At 39.7% G+C, this 19,609-nt stretch overlaps 2 protein-coding genes and 1 long non-coding RNA gene across 3 annotated transcripts; all 3 read right to left on the minus strand.

The window, feature by feature from the left end:
* Positions 1-6,034: 6,034 nt before the first annotated feature.
* LOC308334742 lies at positions 6,035-6,898 on the minus strand. Its single transcript, XR_013965915.1, has 2 exons — positions 6,848-6,898; positions 6,035-6,527 (listed from the first exon to the last, which is right to left on the minus strand). It is a non-coding gene; the product is annotated as an uncharacterized lncRNA (long non-coding RNA).
* A 93-nt stretch (positions 6,899-6,991) lies between these two features.
* On the minus strand, positions 6,992-12,812 carry LOC308334674 (adhesion G protein-coupled receptor F5-like; the record flags this gene model as incomplete). Its single annotated transcript, XM_080791479.1, has 5 exons — positions 12,633-12,812; positions 10,095-10,268; positions 8,447-9,853; positions 8,071-8,112; positions 6,992-7,057 (listed from the first exon to the last, which is right to left on the minus strand). Coding segments are annotated over exons 2-5 (1,521 nt in total), but the record flags the coding sequence as incomplete, so codon positions are not given.
* Positions 12,813-12,985: 173 nt separating this feature from the next.
* Positions 12,986-19,609, minus strand: LOC308334675 (uncharacterized protein; the record flags this gene model as incomplete). The annotated part of the gene is made up of 13 exons (XM_080791480.1): positions 19,466-19,609; positions 19,183-19,359; positions 18,791-18,845; positions 18,636-18,706; positions 18,395-18,439; positions 17,706-17,858; positions 17,367-17,534; positions 16,598-16,630; positions 15,407-16,126; positions 14,350-14,516; positions 13,967-14,034; positions 13,668-13,870; positions 12,986-13,041 (listed from the first exon to the last, which is right to left on the minus strand). Exons 6-13 carry the CDS (start codon positions 17,785-17,787, stop codon positions 12,986-12,988), a joined length of 1,497 nt encoding a protein of 498 aa, XP_080647606.1. The 5' UTR covers positions 17,788-17,858; positions 18,395-18,439; positions 18,636-18,706; positions 18,791-18,845; positions 19,183-19,359; positions 19,466-19,609.

The raw sequence follows: 19,609 nt of genomic DNA on the forward strand, positions 1-19,609 counted from the left end.
AATGGAATTGTAGGATTTTTTTGTATATAACTTTGTAATACTGACATTTGTACAAAACACTCTTGAAAACTAAGTATTGCATTTTTGGTTTTGAGCTTCCCCTTTGGCCAAAAATAGTTTTTTATTTATTTAAATTATATATTTGATATGTAAAATATATGCTGAAAAATTATGTCTCTTCTGAAAATTGGTAAAATGAAAATGTATTTTCTGTTTACTAAAGAACTGGGACATACTAGCGTCATGTCCAGGAGGTGTACTTACATAAAAACTGCCTCATGCTACAGAAACAGGAGATAGGTTCCTGCCCTATGGGCCTCATGACTCGGCAAGGCTACTTACTTAAAGAAGGAGTGCCACAATTTTTGTATTTTTCCAGTTTTTCATGTGTCTATGAGGTGACAGTACTTCATTAGACACCATGGAGTTGTTTTTATGTGCAATGGTGTATTAACTTTGTATTTAGGGTTTCTTCCTGGAGGCTGAACCCTTGACAGTCAAACGGGCCAATGAAGTAAACAGTAATATAGTGACACCACACTATCAGCCCCTCCCCTAACCCCTCCCCCTTTATCATACAACTACAGCTGTGGGTGCGGCTTCAGTTCAGGTGGATCACCACCCATCACCACCCACCAGGCAATCCAGGCATACTTAATGAACTGGTGGGCGTGTCCACATAAAAGCATGATTTTAGCAAATACTGTACACTTTTTGGAAAAAGTTCTTCCCCCTTATATTGTAATAATACATGATGATCATGTTTTAGGGTGTGAAAAAAATGGTGGCACTCCATCTTTAAAGAACTGGAGAGACTTGTTGACCTCTGTTATTTAACAAATTACTCTAAATTACTTATAGAGGTTTAACCTTTTAACAAGAAATGTTTTTGTTTGTTTTACCAAAAAATATCACTTAAAATGTGGGTTAAGTGATATTTTTTGGTAAAACAAACAAAAACAATTTCTGTGACCACATGAAAAAAATAATTTCTGTGATCACATTGTGGTCTAATGTGGTCACAGAAATGAATGGCTGTCATCCTTTGATATGATGTCTTGCGTACTTTCTTCCCTTTTCAAAACATAGAATTTTACTTGACTAATTTGACAACGGCGCTCATTGTGTCAACAATAAAGTCATAGTTAATCATAAACCTCGGAGGACATTCTATAACTCAGAATGAGAGGGCAATAATTTAGCTAGTCATACTGCAGTTTCCATCACTTTGCATACATCGTCATACTGTATGAATTTAAAGGGAGTGAGGGACTGTATTACACAATATTACTCATGTGTAATATTGCCATGCTCCAACACTGGACTCTTTTATGGCTGCCTTGAAAAGACACCTATTCTCTCAGGCTTATGGCATATGTTGCTTCAACTTGCTTGTTGTTTTGTTTTGTTTGTTGGTTGTCCATCACTTTTGATGTAAAACACCATAGTAATAACTCCTGTGACTTAAAAAAAGTTCCCCCGATACCGATATTTTCAGATATTACGTTTTTATGCATATATCGGCCGATAATATCGGACATCCCTAGTATGTACTAACAGAGCACTGTGCAAAAGGAATCAAGTTGTGATATTTTAATTTTAACTTTTCAAAATCTATGTAAGAAGGCTTTTTACAAGTTCATTCATACTGTAATAACCCATTTAATTTAGGATTTGGGGTTGATCGAGTTGGAAATATATTTTGTATACAAAAAGTCAAATAAATCTAAAAACATTAAACTCTTCATCCTGTATCTGAAATGAAAATGGATCCCTGAAAATTTTTAATGCAATTTATTAGGTTCAAGGTTCACTTTCATACCTCATCTGCTAATGAGGGTGGATCTCTAGCAACCCAAACCTTTAGAATGCTCTTTCTCGCAATATACAGAAAACATTGTCATATATTTCCCACATCCCATAGCAGCCAGTATACATTGCAGTGATGAAAACTATGATAACCCAAACTGTGATAACCCATCATTTTGCTAATTATTTGGTTTTCTAGAAGGCTGAAAGTGTGTGTTACAAGTGCACATGCTTGCACAGAGAAATAGTTGTTGTCCACTAACAATTTATCCAAAATATTCAATAAGTGTATTCTCATAATTCCGATTTCAATGAATTAATTTCAAAACCCCATCTTTAGTTTAGGTGTATGTGTTAAACTTTTCACAATTACAATGATACAAAAGTCAGAGCATCCCAATCTATGTATGGGGAAGTATTACCCAGATAATCATTTAAAAAGTCAAGTCAAGCTATTATATAAAGAAATACTCTTACCTTGGTGTAGTAGATGCTGCAAACAAGAGTGTTATTAGCGAGCAAAGTTTGTTAGTACTACATAACTACCAGCAGAAGTAGAGTCAGCGCTGCAAGTGAGTGCATGGGCACATCTGTCAGAAGTGTGTGTGTGTGTGTGTGTGTGTGTGTGTGTGTGTGTGTGTGTGTGTGTGTGTGTGTGTGTGTGTGTGTGTGTGTGTGTGTGTGTGTGTGTGTGTGTGTGTGTGTGTGTGTGTGTGTGTGTGTGTGTGTGTGTGTGTGTGTGTGTGTGTGTGTGTGTGTGTGTGTGTGTGTGTGTGTGTGTGTGTGTGTGTGTGTGTGTGTGTGTGTTGTTTGGTTCTGGATATTCGGTAAACTTTGACTTTGTACTCGATGCCCGATTTGCATTGATGGCATCTCTGCATGCTGGCCTTCTCGGGAAGGAGAATTTGTTTATCAAATGAGTCGTTCTCCTTCAGGAGTTCACAGACCAGCTGTCAAGGCACATGCATACTATAGTCTCCTTGCCAGCACATAGAGCCCCATTGTGAACCGGGGCATCTTGAGTACCCTTAGTTAGAAATGTAGTATGAGTAATGGGTCCCCAGCAGGGATGTCCCGATCATGTTTTTTGAGTGGTGCAACCACTCCCTTACGGAGATGTGTGTGGCTGGGTGGCTGACTGGGTGGGTGGGTATATGAGCTTTGAAATGGTGGAGCATGGTTGTTTTTCATCACCTGTGCACAACCTAACACACACACAAACGCACATATTAACTGTATATATATGATGATTTTGGGTGTGCCAGTACAGTACAGTGACAGTACAGTACAGTAGAGGGTACAGTAGAGGGACCCCCACATGGTAACTCTCATTTATCTACCGTTTCGGATGTGGGGCGGCTCGCCGGCACCGGGCCGGCACCCTGGCTGTGGTCCTGTGCGTCTGGAACTTCCGGGGACCCCCACACGGAGTTGCACCACTCACTTTTTACTCACGATCCGATTCCGATCATTTGATTTTGAGCATCTGCCGATACCGATCTTTCCCAATCTGATATTTATATTTTATAGAACACGTTTATGCCATATCACAATAGTACAATATCCCAAATAACAGACAATATCCAGTCTAATATCATGATATGGATATATTGATATATAAGGATGTCCTGATCACGTTTTTTGGCTCCAGATCCGATTCCGATCAATTGAAAATGACGTGATCAGGTTTCCGATCACCCGATCCGATCGGGACAACCAGCATTTAGAAACTGCCGGGTGCTGACTTTTTTTTTCTTCAGGAAATGAAAAATGTAACATTTTCAGGAAATGAAGAAAAACATATTTTTTTAAAACAATACAATACTGCCTCATTAAAGTTGATATTGTAACTTTATATAATCGTCAATTACCATAATAAGCTTTCATTAGCAGAGTCACGTATATGGACAATTATTTCAGCAACTGCTTGGCCGTTAAACCCGAAATATCCATATTTTAACTCCTGGTGGGTTCATTTTGGTTTGGTTTCTGAATCCATTAGAGTATTTATTTGAAATAACTGAAATAAATAGAACATTTATGAAGACATTTATCCACACAGAACATGCAACGTGCATTTACATTCTGCACATTCTGGAAAGTGGACGACACAGACTTTCCCCACCTCAACCAGTAGTACACCATAACCGGGCAGTGGGCACCAATATGTCTTATTCTTACTTTTTAGAGAGAAGAGATGGAATGGCATTTAATATTACACATATACAATCACTGGGAATAAAATCAGTGTTTCAGCTGAATTCAATACTATGTGTAAATCATTCACCCTCTGATGTATAACAACACAATTGCAAAACGAAAGAGAGATCAACTAGGTGCTCAAAGGAGGTACAAGTTGAGTTAGAGGCGTAGGTTGGTGCTCAAGGCACATGCCCTGATGAAGACCGGTTGGTTGAAACATGCTTTGGCGTTTAAAACGTTTTGTAATAAAGTACGGTAAATACCTTGATTTTACGCCCTCTCTCCTCCATCATCTTTAGAGTGCTCAGATCAATCCTCTTTTTTTTTCTCTCAAGTTTTAGTTCCTGTTGATCCCAGAAGCACCAACCTACTTTTCAAGGTATACTTTATTAGAAGAAGTTTTAAAGTGCCAACATGTTGCGACCAAACGGTCTTCATCAGGGCAATTATGCTTTTTCATTTTAGTCAAGTTACATTTTAGTCAAAAACGTCTCCCTCCTTTACACAGGCAATTGAAGCTAAGCTGCTTTTCAATGTCTTCAAACCAACCTTGTTCTTAAAGTAGTCATATATGCTATATTTCAAGGAAATGCTCATAGTTAATCTTTTGTCATGTCATTATAGGCAAAGCCTATTTTACCAAACCATTTATACATATGATGTTTTTGCGTAATATTGTATATTTTGTCTGTCATTAAATGTTTTGATGAATTGAGTACAAAAGGACCCCAATGGAAACAAGCCATAGGCTTTCTTGAGTTTAAAATTCTCTTAGCAGACCTTGTATTGAACTGTACTTCCCTCACTGTGCCTAAAGTATACAATCAAATCATTCAATCAATCAAAAACATTTAAATGGGGGTGGCGGGTACTGGTAACCCTGGTAATCCCTGTTATGTGGCAACCCAGGCACATTGTGCATTGTGTATGATCTGTTGGGAGAAGCAGGACGATGTTTGATGCACAGCCTAATGCAAATCATTCAACAACCCTATAAATCATTCAACCACCCTTGTGTACAAATGGTACACAAATACTGTTGTGTATAGCAACAGGCAGAATATGACTGCTATGTTGTTGTTGCGACTTTCTTTGGCTGCCTTGGAGAACTTCGCCTCAAGAATAAGCAGACGTTCAGCTTTTATTTGATACAGTATATTCTCTAGACCAGGGGTTCTCTCCAGTTATCACTTTCTCATTGAAAACACCCGATTGGTTCTGATTGGTTCTGGTGACTGATTACTTTTACTGTTTTACAGCTCTAGCAGTGATTCTCAACCATTTTAGTTTCAAGGACCCCCAGTTTGAACTGAATTAGGCTACAGTCCCCTTTTTAATGGCATTTCTATCTCTGGGACTGAATCTGAACCAAGCAACTTAAAACAGCCTGGGGTGCTGTTTTGTGTGTGTGTGTGTGTGTGTGTGTGTGTGTGTGTGCTATAGATGGCCAAATAATCTGTTAAGCCACTGATTATTGTTTTTACAAACCAAAGAACCATTTTTAGTGCTATTTGGTACCATTTTCATGTACTGTATGGAGAGACAGACAGAGATAGGAACCTTTGGTGGCAAATACGTATTTTCTGTATTTTAAAATTAAAATACAAAAAAAGTGTTTTAAAATACAAGAAAAAGTATTTAAAATACATGTATTTCAAATACATGCCCATCTCTGCCAGCACGGTTAATCACTGTAACCAACTTGGTGACAATTTGGTCCAAATTGTATTCACAATGAGCAGCACAATGAGCAACCAACAATTCATTATTAAGACATCCACAGTCGGACACCGCCCAGTTTGCTTAATATTAGATTTGACTGATGGCCTCGTCTAAGTCTAAATTTGCCACTGTGATTTCCCTTTGAGTAAACAAGGTCATTGCCCGCTGAAGAGCACTCTAGTTCTGTCTAACTGATTTGATAGGCAAAGTAAACCAAAAACAAACCCATTTTGCATATTATTTATATACATTTTTAATAGGCTACTGCAATTGCTGCAGCAAAAAGGGAAACAACAAATACTAACAAATAAAATAAAAATACTGTATTTACATCACAAGTTAGGATGGAGAATAGAATACATTTCACATAGTGCAAATATACAATGACAAAAGAATACCCCAACGGAGTGGGGACCAAATCTTTATAATCATTCAAATTTATCAAATTACATGTTATTCTTTCTCTTTCTGGAAAGACACTTATAGTAGGCTATAGTAACACTGATGCAAACGATTTGCTCAAAATATTTGCTTTATTTTTTGTTGCTTTTTTGCTTATTTTTTTAAATAGACTGTTTAACAGACTGAAAAACTCCGTTTTATGTGACCACTGACAAAATAACGTTTTGCAAACAATGTCCCAGATCCAAACTTAATGCCAGACACTTGAGGACATGGTGAGCCCTCTGACTCTTGTCTTGATTATGTTGATTGCTTGCTGTGCTGTTAAGTGTTGCCAGTGCTGGTTGCACCAGTACTGCTAGGTGTTGCACCTGAACTCACATTGTAACCATCTGATATAAAAGAGAGGAAGACATGACATGTTCAGTACAGCAATGGAACTTAAGTGATGGCGCGAGATAATATAACATATTCAAAGATATACTGCACGAGACATAAGCCGAGCCAGAATCTAGCTAATTTGTTTTTACATTTTCCTCACTCGATTCTTGTTAAAGGGATAGTAGGCCTTGGTTGGCGTGAGTGTGACTAGTGTCACACCAACTGGCACAAGCACTGGCACAAGCACCAGTGCTTGAGCCAAATTTGGTGCGGATGCAACTTGCAAGTCCACCACCCACCCTATAGGTAATTTTAATGTAGGATATCGTACCTGTTCCTCTTCTCCGGAAGAGGAAGCCTAGTCTCGTTGACAAGGTGCTCTGAAAGGAAAACCAAATATACCGATATTTGAGATGGGACTGGTGCACTGTTCACCACAGAATAGCGATTCTGACAAAGACAAAACAACTCTTACCTTTGGAGCAGAATCAGAATTTGACACCAAGTTATTTGACACCAAGTTATTAAGTTCTGATCGAACCTGAAATACAATCAGAAAAGTGAGATCAAAATCAGAATCTAAAGCCCTGAAATAAATAGAGGTTATCACACTCGTCGCCGCATAAAGTTGCATAACATGGGCAACTTTCAGTGTCGGTGACTATTTTTTCATTTTATTTGACCAAAGCATTCCATGTTTGGAAACCAAGATAGACATGGTGAGCTTCTTGGCACTGCTTGCTCACTGTGCCCCAGTTCAGCATTCACACTACAGTACTTTAAGTTTAGATCAGTGGTTCTCAAACTGTTTTCAATGTCGGAAAATGAATGCATATTTGACCGTGGACTCTGAAAATAGTTGGTGGCAGGGACCACCATACATGATTTGTATTTCACACATTTTGAAAATGTCTCATTATTTTTCAAGATTTCTTTCAAAATAGCAGAGGTACAAGCTCACTGCATGCAGCACTCAAACGCATGCAATGAGCTTGATCTGCTTGCAGATCTATTTTCAAATAGCTGATGTTCAGTATGGGTTGAAATTGTTGAACAGATTTTTATGCTATATTAACCAAGTTGATATTGAGGGGGCTCAAGGACCCCTGCCAAATTCAATTTCAAATCTGATTTCAGAAAATCTGTCTCAGTCTGAACACAGTAACCTGATCTAAATCAGGTTTTCCATGTGACTTGTTTGCGTTTAGACTTATTTAAACAAATCGGATTCCAATCTGGATATGACACAGATCTAATTCAGGCTGGATTTGTCTACCAGTCTGAACACACAGATCTGTGTATTGAGACAGTCGGGCGAAAAGATCAGATTTGAGAAATAAATAAGACTTTAATCAGAAGAAAATTAAAGAGGTCCAAGGCACTCGATCTGTTCCAGTCAAGTGAAAAAACAAAAAAGCCTTTATTGTAAGGGTATATGGCAAAGATCATTAAAATAGACTCGTTTCGGATATGCAAACCTTCGTCAGGGTCCCAAATAGACTTGACTGGGTGTGACTGCAGTCTAAATGGGGCCATAGAGGTCCATGTACTCACCTTTTTGTCCAGCAGTGTTCCAAACACCAATATGAAGAATCCCTTTGTAAAGATACATTGTGATCAGTTAAAAAGGCACGTTAACTGTGTAACACTTTTCTTTCCAATGGCTTCATGCGAGTAATATACTGTATGTGCAGTATGAATAAACGCATGTACCTGGAAATGAGCATACATTTGAGAGGATTGAAATCTAGAATTAAGTACAAACTGTCCTTAAGTGAAACTGTCCTTAAAATATAATATTTAACATCGTCAGGCAAAGTGTTACACCCTGTTAAAGATCATTTCTAACATGGTGTTATTGATATCATAAACTTTACTCCACCCATTCATGAGTACATTACTCTAATATTAATTGCTCTGTGTCAAATACCTGTAGTGAATTAAAGATTGCAAACACAATATGGATTCCTTTGTCATGTGGAGAAACCATGGTTCCTACTCCCAGACCCCATGTCGTTCCGAAGAAAGGCGTCAGCACAGCCAAACTTCTAGCGATGGCCACCAGGACGTGCCGCTCTTCAGGACGATTCCGTGACGATTCTCCCATCCTTCTGCTTCTCAACATTTTGTACATCACCACAATGAGGCTCAAGAGGTTTGTGGCCACTATCATGAGGGCAGGGATGACAAATGCCAACAGAGCCTTGGAGGGGTCCCAGTTCAGCCAGCAGCCGCCGCTTCTTCGGATATAATTCTTATCGGGTGAAGTCACAGCTATGGTTATAATGGCGATGACGAGAGGTGCTCCGTAGCCTAGTGAGAAAGCAATAGCTAGCATGCTTTTTTTAGACAAATTTCCCAGGACGGCTATTGTGCGATATAACAACAGCAAAGCTGATGCCAGCATCCAAAAGAACAGAGCCAGGTAGAAAAAATGGATAAAGAAAGTTGCCGCACTGCATGCTGGTACGTTGTCTGTCTCTGGCACTGAAATGGCTGCCCCGATAATAAACCAAATGTCTGCTATCAGGAGCGACACGGCAATGTTGACGATGGACACATGTCGTAAGTAGGAGGTGTTGTTCCTTCTTATTTTTTTCCAGATGACTGTTTCAATGATGAGACATATGACCAAGCAACCCATGGATATGCCCACTCCAATGTAGGTTATGTAGTCCAGAATTTCTTGAAATGCCTTGTCAAACAGTGTAAAGGGCGACATGAGGATAGAGAAGGAGGTGAGATGGTTGCAGTTGCAGGTCACAGTGTCATTAGCATGACTCACAGACACACATCCCTCACTGTCCCACGCTCCAAGACCACCCAAGAGACTAAAGTTCCAGAAGACACACTGAGGATTTCCCAGAGTCTCATTAAAAATATCAAAGGTGAATGACACATTCGTGATGGCGGCTTCAGTCTTGACTAGAACCACATTTCCATTGATGACAGTGGAACTTGTGCCGTTGTTGGTGGTGTCCCTTGCGGGAAGGACATTATGCATTGAGTCAAATATCACAGTTGTGATTGCACTGGAACGAGGATCGTTGGATACTGGTATGTCTATCTCAACAAATGGATGCAGGTCATTGTTGTAGGTGTCTGTGAATGTGGTTTTGTTCAAGGTAATGAGCGATGTTTTAATTTCAAAAGAGTCGTTGGTCAGACGGTCAGTTATTTTTTCAATAGATTTCAGTAATTTTGAGCCACTAGCCACTGGTTCATCAGCAGCACTTCTTATATCTGAGGTTTTGCTTTCAGCGGCGTTGTCATTTAAATCCTGCCATGAGTCCTTTGCTGAATCAGATATGAGAACATTCACCGTGTCCAGGATATTCTAAAAAAGAAAGAAAGTTAATGAATATGTACAAAATAAACTACATGAAGACTAGAATTAGTTTTTTTCTGTCCAGTTATTAAAACATGAATAATGGAGATACAACAATGACCATACATGTGTAGTGTGTGCAGTTACCAAGTTATGAATGATTGAATTTTGTTGACAATTTTTGTATAAAATATACAAGTGCAACTATAATGTAACTTTGACACTAACAAACAAATAATAGTTGACCTACCTTCATTAGTGTTTCGTTTATTGGTTTATTTGCATTTGCCACACTATCCAGTATGTCAACAATGGCACCAAGGTTGGCAGCTGTTGAGGTGACATCATCAGCGTGTTCAGTTGCGACTGAGCTTAAGTCACCCAGGAAATTTGAAAAGTCTTCCTCATTCAGAGACTGTAGATTCTGGGATATAAAAGGCAGTAGTTGTATGTAGTATATGTTACTGTAGTAAACAACTATGTACAAACAAGTGAACACGTTCTCCTAGAAATCTGAATATTCATCATTAATATCAGCTAGATAATTAGCCTGTCTGCAGTGGTGTGTGGCAGGGTATTGTAATCAATCCGGAGCTATGTGTTCTGGGTGCGTTCCTGTGGGTCTACTCTGGACCCCCACACGGATTTGCACCACTCACTTCACATGGGTGTGATTTCTTATGTGTCTGTCTCTGAACAAAGCAACTCAAATAATTTGGTAGATTTTCATGAAACTTTGTGAGAATGATCAGCTGCCCTAAAAAGATTATTATATTCCTTGACTCATGCGGAACACATCTGTCACTTTGTACATTTGTACATTCGTTTGTACATTCGTGAAGACATTTGTAGAAATAAATATATATATATATATAGTTGCAAGCAGCGATAATAGGGGCCAAGGAATGCAGCAATAAGAAAAAGACTATATGCAATATGCACAAGCGGGTCTGTTTGGGGTCTGTTTAGGGTAAAAACAGCTGCAATACCGCTGGGTGACCTAAAGTGGCACTGTTGAGCAGCCTAAAAGGGCCATTCACACTGAGCACTATAACTATAACTGCAGCCAGCCAGCGGTGTTGTTGAGCAGCCTGCACCGCTCAGTTCACACAGGTGTGATTTTTCATATTGCTTGGCCCTGTCTTATCGCTGCTTTCAGCTATGTATTATTATTATAATCATATCTCATGGAAATTTGTCAATGCCACCAAAATGTAGGCCCATCTGTGACCTCGCCTTTCAATGTAGCGAGGGGTGAGGTCAGTCAAATAGTATTATGATTCAGGACTGGGGTGCTGGGCGCTTAGGTTTGTTTTTGAGCCATTTCCCCAAATTGTAAGGGAAATGTAAAAGTATTTAAATGTGCCTTGTGCCAATTTGGGCTTGTAATGTCTGTCTGTACTGTACAAATATCTAAATACTAAATCAGGGTAACTAATAAAAACTGTCCGAGGTGTTCACAAAGACGGTAGACGATGAAATGACCAAGTGAAAAATATGAAGGAAGGTTCATACGTAGGTCTCCACCAGGAGGATAGGAGTGTGTGTGTGTGTGATGTTTGGCAAAATGTTTAGGAGCAATATAAACGTGTGTGTGTGTGACGCGGCTTGGCCTGACCATGAGGCTGATTTGAAAACTGTCAAGTGGCATTTCTTCCAAAGCCTAGTGCGAATATGCATGCACAATTTCACCACAATCGGACACTGCGTTGAGTAGTTGTGGCGATTGTACAAAACGGGTACAAAGCGGGCTACTCCTGAAAAGTTTAAAAGCCAATGAGGGTGGATTATGAGAAATCAAACAAACTCATCTTGATCACATGACTATGAAGAGCATGTGTACCGATTTGCATGAAATTTGGATAAACTAAGTAATATTATAAAATGTGTTTTACACACATTATGTCGGCCTCCTGGTGGCGCTATAAAGAGCAGATGTGAAAAATTCCAGGCAAAGGTTTTTCCTTGGCCTCTAGGGAGTTGGCATACAAAGTTATCCACAGATCCGTGCAGTTGGAGGTAAAAACACTGTTCGGCCAGTTATAGCGCCACCATGAGGCTGAGTGGAAAATGTTCATGTGGCATTTCTTCCTCAGCCTAGTGGGAATGTGCGTGCACAATTTCATGGAAATCACACGATGTGTTCATGATTGGCAGCATTTTGTTTGAAACTGAGCACTCCTGCAAACTTTGGAAGCCAATCTTAGCCAATCAGGATGGAGTCTGAGAAATCTGAAAGACCCGTTTCGTTGAATGGCTAGTCTAGAGAGACTGTGTACCAATTTGCGTGATGTTTGGACAAAATCTGTAGGTGTACTGTCCAAAAACTTGTTTTGCACAAAGCGGCCTCCTGGTGGCGCTATAACAGGCCGTTCATCGTTGGCATGATGGCATCCAGGGAGTGTGTGTGCAAAATTTGGCATCGACCGGGTTAACGGTGCCGGAGATTAGCTGTTCACAGACGGAAGGACGGACGGACGGACACACACACACACACACACACACACGGACACACGGACGGACGGACGGACGGACGGACGGACGGACGGAGTGCAAAACATACTCTCTCCCCATGCCTTCGGCCTGGTGGAGACAATTACAAGTACATTTTGGCTTATGTTGCTGCAATTTTGAGCACCTGCCTCGCCAATGGTCTCTGCATGGCTCTAGGCCTAGGATAGACCCCTGGGGGACACCGGTCATTTAAGTATACGGTTTGTTACAAGTGTAAAAGTCATAGTATGACACTTAATAACAGAGACCAAAGAAAAAAGGCTGTGGTTGTTACCTGAGATGTCTCAACCAGTTCGCCAATCTCTCTTAGGATGCAGCCGTCTTCTATAATATTCCACTCTCCACCTACGGTACACACTGCTGTCTTGTTTCCTACTTCACCTTCTTTGCAAAGGTCAGGATCTGTCTCTTTGTCCCCAACCACTCCTTCACCAAAAAGTGCTGATTTACAATCATAGGCTAAGGAAAGAAATAAAAGGTTGTCTGACTCCAGCACTGGATTCACAAAACGTCAAGATAGTTTTTCATTCGTAGTTTTGTGAAAGTGGTCTCTGTGGTTATGCCACAGGTGGTGACCCTCCCCTCATTAACAATAACAAAATCATCTTTTGGCAACTTTTTAAGAGACTATTTGTGTTCATATTTAGCAACTAGAAGTTGTTGCTTCTCCCCATGCTTACATACTGTACGCATTGGGAGTATCTGAGATGGCCTATTCAGACCAATTCAGAAAATCACTGGGAAAATAAAATACAAATAATATTGAAAAATGTCAAATTTATGGTGTGGCCCCTACAATACTGTGTATTCTTTACTGAGGTTTAGATTTTTAATATCCATTTCAATATCCATTAATATGTACCGTATTCATAAACACATTAAGGAATACTATCTTGGCCCTCACAGATTATACATATATTGGCCCATATACATTATATACATTATACAGTATATATATTAGGGATTCCCCTGGTTCGCGGAAGTAATTTCTCTATGAAGAATAACATGGGCTCATCTTAAAATCGTTTCATATAAACGTTGTGGTCCAAAAATATACAAGCTGTCTCTGCGTTATTGTCAGGGAGGTACAGTCTCTGTATCGTTTGCAACAGTCAGTCACTCATATATGATACAGTCTGTTTCTAGCGAAAATGTAATTAATTCATTAGCAGTAACATTAGCGTTTTCTCTCAGTCAGTTGATTCTTAATATCCATATGAGTGAAACGGCCGGGGTGACATGTTTATTTTTCAAACACAGTTCTTATATGAGGCGATCTAAAATTATAATGCAAATAAAGTACACAAACCTTTTGGAGCTGCAGTGGTGGCAGCTGCAGTGGTGGCGGTAGCAGTGGTGGAAACGGTTGCGCTGACGGTGCTCGAGATGATGTTCAGGGAGCCGGTGGAGCCGCTGCTTATTGCTGTAGTCATCGCTGTTTCTACTGCGCTTGTAGAAGGAACTGAGCTCGTCGGGAACACCAGACTAATTGTAGTAACGACTGATCCTGACCTGTAATAAGCGAGGAAGAGAATGTGACTTTTAAATTGCAAACCAATTGCTAAACTGAAAATGCAAAGTAAGCAATTGGTCCGAATTCTGTCTTACGTGAAACTGTCGACTATAGAGCGGTTGAAAGATGAAGTGCTGCTGCTGGTGCTGTAAATCGAGTTTACCTGAAAGAGAAGAATGCAAATGTTTCGTGTTGAACTGAATTCATTTCTATTTAAATCGAAGCAGGTGCTTAAACATGGCATGAAACATGTAATTCCATGATTTACTTTATTAAGGACCACAATAGAAACAAGCCCTCACGGCTTTCTGTGTTATCCTTTTAGCATTATTGTACCTTTTGCAAACTACTAATAATTTGATCGATCGATTGATCAATCCACATCTGACTTAAATTAGATTAATACATATTAAAAGCAGAAAGCTACATTCCTGTATGCATTATTACATCATCATCAAAAGCACATCGTTTCTCTTACTTGTGAGACCACTGTGGCAGCCAAAGTCTTATATGCTGTGGTAGACGTGTCGGAGAGATCAGAGGTGAAGGCTTGGTTGAGACTAAACGTAAGAGTTACGGTGTCTTCGTCGGCAGTGGGAGCGTCTGTATTGACAGTGACGGTAGTGGCAGCTGCAGTGGTGGCAGCTGCAGTGGTGGTAATATGTCATTTGAATGAGATTAAAAACAGAGAAGTTCTGTAATCAACATCAGCTGTGTTTGAACGGATGTGCAACAATGGGAATAAAGCCGGTGAATGAAAACAAGATTAATTTTTATTCATGCTGGACTAAACACGTCACCTATCACGATTTCATTCAAAGTGGACTTTTGATATAAAATTACACCAAAAACAAAAAAAAATCCCATTGTTTTGGCATTCCATTGTTAGGTATGCCCATACAGTATGGTCTAAAATGTGTTACTGTATATATCATCAGTTTAACTACTCTTTCATATGAAAATAGCCAATAGGCCTACATATACAATGTGGGTGTTCTTACAGGAAAATGTTTGAGAATATACTGTATACTGTATCTTTGCTGTCGGGGAAAAAAACATGCACCTAAGTTAGGTGCATGCGGTTAGGTGACCTAAACTCCAAAATGTTCATTTTTCAGGAAATGAAAAAGATACTAGACCCAAAAATACATGATCTGTATTCTTCCAGCCTGTTTTTTTTATTATCTTATATAGAGGCTATTCGTGTGACATCATCATCATACTCGGAAGTTATGCTGGTAAAACTACTGAGTGGCAAAAATGTACTTAGTGGTCTTGACAGTCCTTACATCCAACCAGAAAAGTCCTATCTGATTGCATTAAACAACGTTAAACTCACTTTGCCACTCAATTTGCCATTCACTTTATGCATGCGCATTCCCTCTATTGAAGTGAAACTGGTCCAAAAATAGCACTTCTAAATGCAAACACTATTACAGTTTGTGTGTTCCACCACAAAATACATTAATAATAATCATCATCGTGATGTTTAAAAAAACTACTATTTGAGATGGATAAAGATTTCAAGTAACTACCTGGTGCTGGAGTAGTTGGACGAGTTGTTGCTGGAGATGTTGGAGGAGTTGTTGGAGGAGATGTTGGAGGAGTTGTTGGAGGAGATGTTGGAGGAGATGTTGGAGGAGATGTTGGAGGAGATGTTGGAGGAGTTGTTGGAGGAGATGTTGGAGGAGATGTTGGAGGAGTTGTTGGAGGAGATGTTGCTGGAGATGTTGGAGGAGATGTTGGAGGAGATGTTGGAGGATTTGTTGCTGGAGATGTTGGAGGAGATGTTGGAGGATTTGTTGCTGGAGATGTTGGAGGAGATGTTGGAGGAGTTGTTGGAGGAGATGTTGGAGGAGATGTTGTTGGAGGAGTTGTTGGAGGAGTTGTTGGAGGAGATGTTGCTGGAGATGTTGGAGGAGATGTTGGAGGAGTTGTTGGAGGAGTTGTTGGAGGAGATGTTGGAGGAGTTGTTGGAGGAGATGTTGGAGGAGATGTTGGAGGAGATGTTGCTGGATATGTTGGAGGAGATGTTGGAGGAGATGTTGCTGGAGATGTTGGAGGAGATGTTGGAGGAGTTGTTGGAGGAGATGTTGGAGGAGTTGTTGGAGGAGATGTTGGAGGAGATGTTGGAGGAGATGTTGGAGGAGTTGTTGCTGGAGATGTTGGAGGAGTTGTTGCTGGAGATGTTGGAGGAGTTGTTGCTGGAGATGTTGGACTAGTTGAATTTGTAATTGTCAGAGTTGTTGGAGTTGCTGTTGTCATAGAAAGTAAATATGGGATTATTTACTTTTCTCTTGAGATCACAATATTGTGAATACACATGCCCCATAATCTATTAAAGATTTTTTTTTACAAATCATTTAAATGTAGGTCATGGATTTACAATGAACTAAGATGTCCACATAATGCTTAGTTAAGAATGCACACTTGTTAAATGTTTGGAAAGTAGGGTTTTCTTACAGAAGAAAGAGCATTACTAGAACAGTGCCCGTTGGTGACTCGACATGCTGAACTCGACACGTCATGACCCATCACGTTTTCATTCAAAGTGGACTTTTGATCCATTGTTAGGTATGCTCATATGGTCTAAAAGTGTGAAAAACTTGTTTTTTCATTTCACTAGGTCTTTAAACTCAAGTGCTACAAGAACAACATACATTATTCTCTAGTATTTTATTTTACTCTATATCAGGTGAGGCAAGAGGAGAATATTTTAATTATACCTGTGGATGATGTCGTCAGACATGGAGCAAGACCTGTTGAACAGAATTCCACAGCTTAGATCAACTGTGATATTGCATTTGATTTTTCACGTCTACCAAAGTGGATTAAGACAAACTTTAAGCCTAAAACCTAGCTCCCCCTAGAAGTTGTGCTGCTGCTCCTCCTAACACTCCTGAAATGCCACAAAACTCTATTTTGGGTGGATTTTTTGTGTTTAGGGCATTAAGGGCTTAATAACTAAAAATGCCCAAGGGATATCACTGGGCACCCTCTTGAATTCTTAAGAGGTGACCCCAAGCTACAAGAATCAGTTGAGAAAAAAACTTTTACTGACGAAACCATGTTCAGCCAAATATCCGCCTACCACTCCCGGACTAGTTGGGATCAAACTGTTGAATGGAGAAGTAGAGAAGGAGAATCTGGCCTTTAGATGTAAAAATATATCTTGTGTGATTAGAACCTTTGGCCCAAGGGACCCCCAAATGTATTTGGTCACGACTCTCGAGCCCCTGAAAATCTGAAAATATGTTGTGTCTGGGACCACTATACAAGATTAGTGTTTTGTGTAAAATGTTTCAAACATTTTCAGAAATGTTCAAGATGTTTTGAAAATAGATGATCTACAAGCTCACATTTCTTTGTAAACCTGTAAGCTTGTAGTTTGGCTGGATCGAACCTCTCCCTGGTTACATCTGAATAATAAGTATGGCCGAGTTTAAACGGCTCTAAACTTGCTCTAAGATATCCATACTGACTAGACATACTCACCTATAACCGGCTGACAGAACTGTTGTTCAGAAGGAAGGCCGTTGATGCATCCACAGGTTTCTGTTGTAGTGTTGGAGCATGCACCGTATGTTTCACACTTGTCACAGGACCAGCCATAGTGGTCTTCACAACTGCACTGTAGTGATCCATTCGTGTTGGGAGAACACACTGAGATAGAAATCAATGAAAAGTACACAGACACACAGTACATCATGCTCAACTCTGTAAAGAATTAAATACTTGAAACTGGCTACTCAAGTCATCAGGCACACTCGTTCAATCAGGCACACTCGTTCAGTCGGTCAAGGAAAAGTATCAATAATTATTAAATGTTCCTACCTGTAGTTAGATTTATATCTGTTATGTTTATGGTGTTTAAACTCCCAGTGATTAAGACAGGGAAGGATAAATTCACCAGCATGTCCCTGATGGCATCTATCAAATCCACTGATGCAGTGGCAACAGTGATGTCCACTTCACGCACATTAGCTTCTATTAAAGAGAAAATGAACAGATACACTGTGTTATTCCATTTTCTTGTCATTGCGAGTTATTCCTCTATTCTAATGATCTTGAGAAATTAATTTACTCAGGTATATCAAAGTGATTGGACATACTGTACTTTTGACAAGTATCAGTTAACAGTACACAATTAAATCACGCCAATGGTTAAAGTCAGGATTCATAAACACACACACATACGCACACACACATGCATGCACGCACGCATGCACACACACACACACACACACACACACACACACACACACACACACACACACGTAGATTGGTAGGTATACGTAGGTGGGTAGTTAGGTACAGTAGTAGACACAGAAACAAAGGGTCTTCAGGCCAACTTGACAAACAGGTCTGTATATATAAAACCTATTCAAAACAGCTTAGTATTTCCAAAAATGGAGAGTCTATCTATATTCTGAAAAACGGCTTGTAAAGATTAAAGAGACTTTGGCCTAAACATATCAGTAGGAAATACTGCACTCTTTACAGCAGGACCTACTAAAACGTACTTGGTATTGAAGTTGTTGGTTTGGTTGCAGTCGTAGTAGCTGAAGCTAGGATGAAGAGATTGAACTCAAAGTTAATTACTACCGTATATACAAAATAACACAATGTCTGGGAACAATGCTTTGCTCAACAACACTATTACAGTTTGTGTGTTCCACCACAAAATACATTAATATTAATAATCATTATCATCGTGATGTTTAAAAAAGGTATTTGAGATGGATACAGATTTCAAGTAACTACTTGGTGCTGGAGTAGTTGGAGGAATTGTTGCTGGAGATGTTGGAGGAGTTGTTGCTGGAGATGTTGGAGGAGTTGTTGCTGGAGTTGTTGGAGGAGATGTTGCTGGAGTTGATGGAAGAGATGTTGGAGGAGTTGTTGGAGGAGATGTTGGAGTTGTTGCTGGAGATGTTGGACTAGTTGAATTTGTAATTGTCAGAGTTGTTGGAGTTGCTGTTGTCACAGAAAGTAAATATGGGATTATTTACTTTTCTCTTGAGATCACAATATTGTGAATACACATGCCCCATAATGCATTAAAGATTTTTGTACAAATCATTTAAATGTAGGTCATGGATTTACAATGAACTAACTAAGATGTCCACATAATGCTTAATTAAGAATGCACACACACATAGCGGTTGTGTATGTTTATGGTTTGAAAATATTAGCATTAGTATTTTCAATACAGCCTTTTTGTGAGTGGAATTGCAACAACATAATGTGTAAAAGCTGTATTATTTTTCTATGTTGGCCGGTCACATTGCTTGGCTAAATCTGGCATGCCTACCTCCTGGTATGCTTTGGTATGGCTGGCAGTACTGGTCATCAGATGGAATGGCACTAATGCATGTACATGTGTCATTTGAGATTTCATCACAGGCTCCGTAGCTAATACAGATGTTCAATGGCCACACAAGCTGCTGCTCACACTTGCACTGGATGCTAGTCCCATTTGGATAACACACTGTGGGTGAAATTATGATACATTTAAGCTCAAGATGTAGATCTTTCAGAATGTGGGGGACAAGCCATACAGTATACAGTACGTGCTCTTGTTTGGTGGTGCCTACCTGTCGTCGTGTTGATGCTGGTAATCACAACAGATGAGTTGTTGATTCGTAGGGGGAGATTAAGAGTTCTCAGCACTGTTCTGAGAAGTGCTAGCTCAGATATATTCACTAAAAGTCGGATGGAGTAAGCAGTGGAATTCAAGA

The sequence above is a fragment of the Protomyctophum bolini genome (genome assembly GCF_963924005.1).
Source record: "Protomyctophum bolini genome assembly, chromosome: 19".
NCBI classification, from domain to species: Eukaryota; Metazoa; Chordata; class Actinopteri; order Myctophiformes; family Myctophidae; genus Protomyctophum; species Protomyctophum bolini.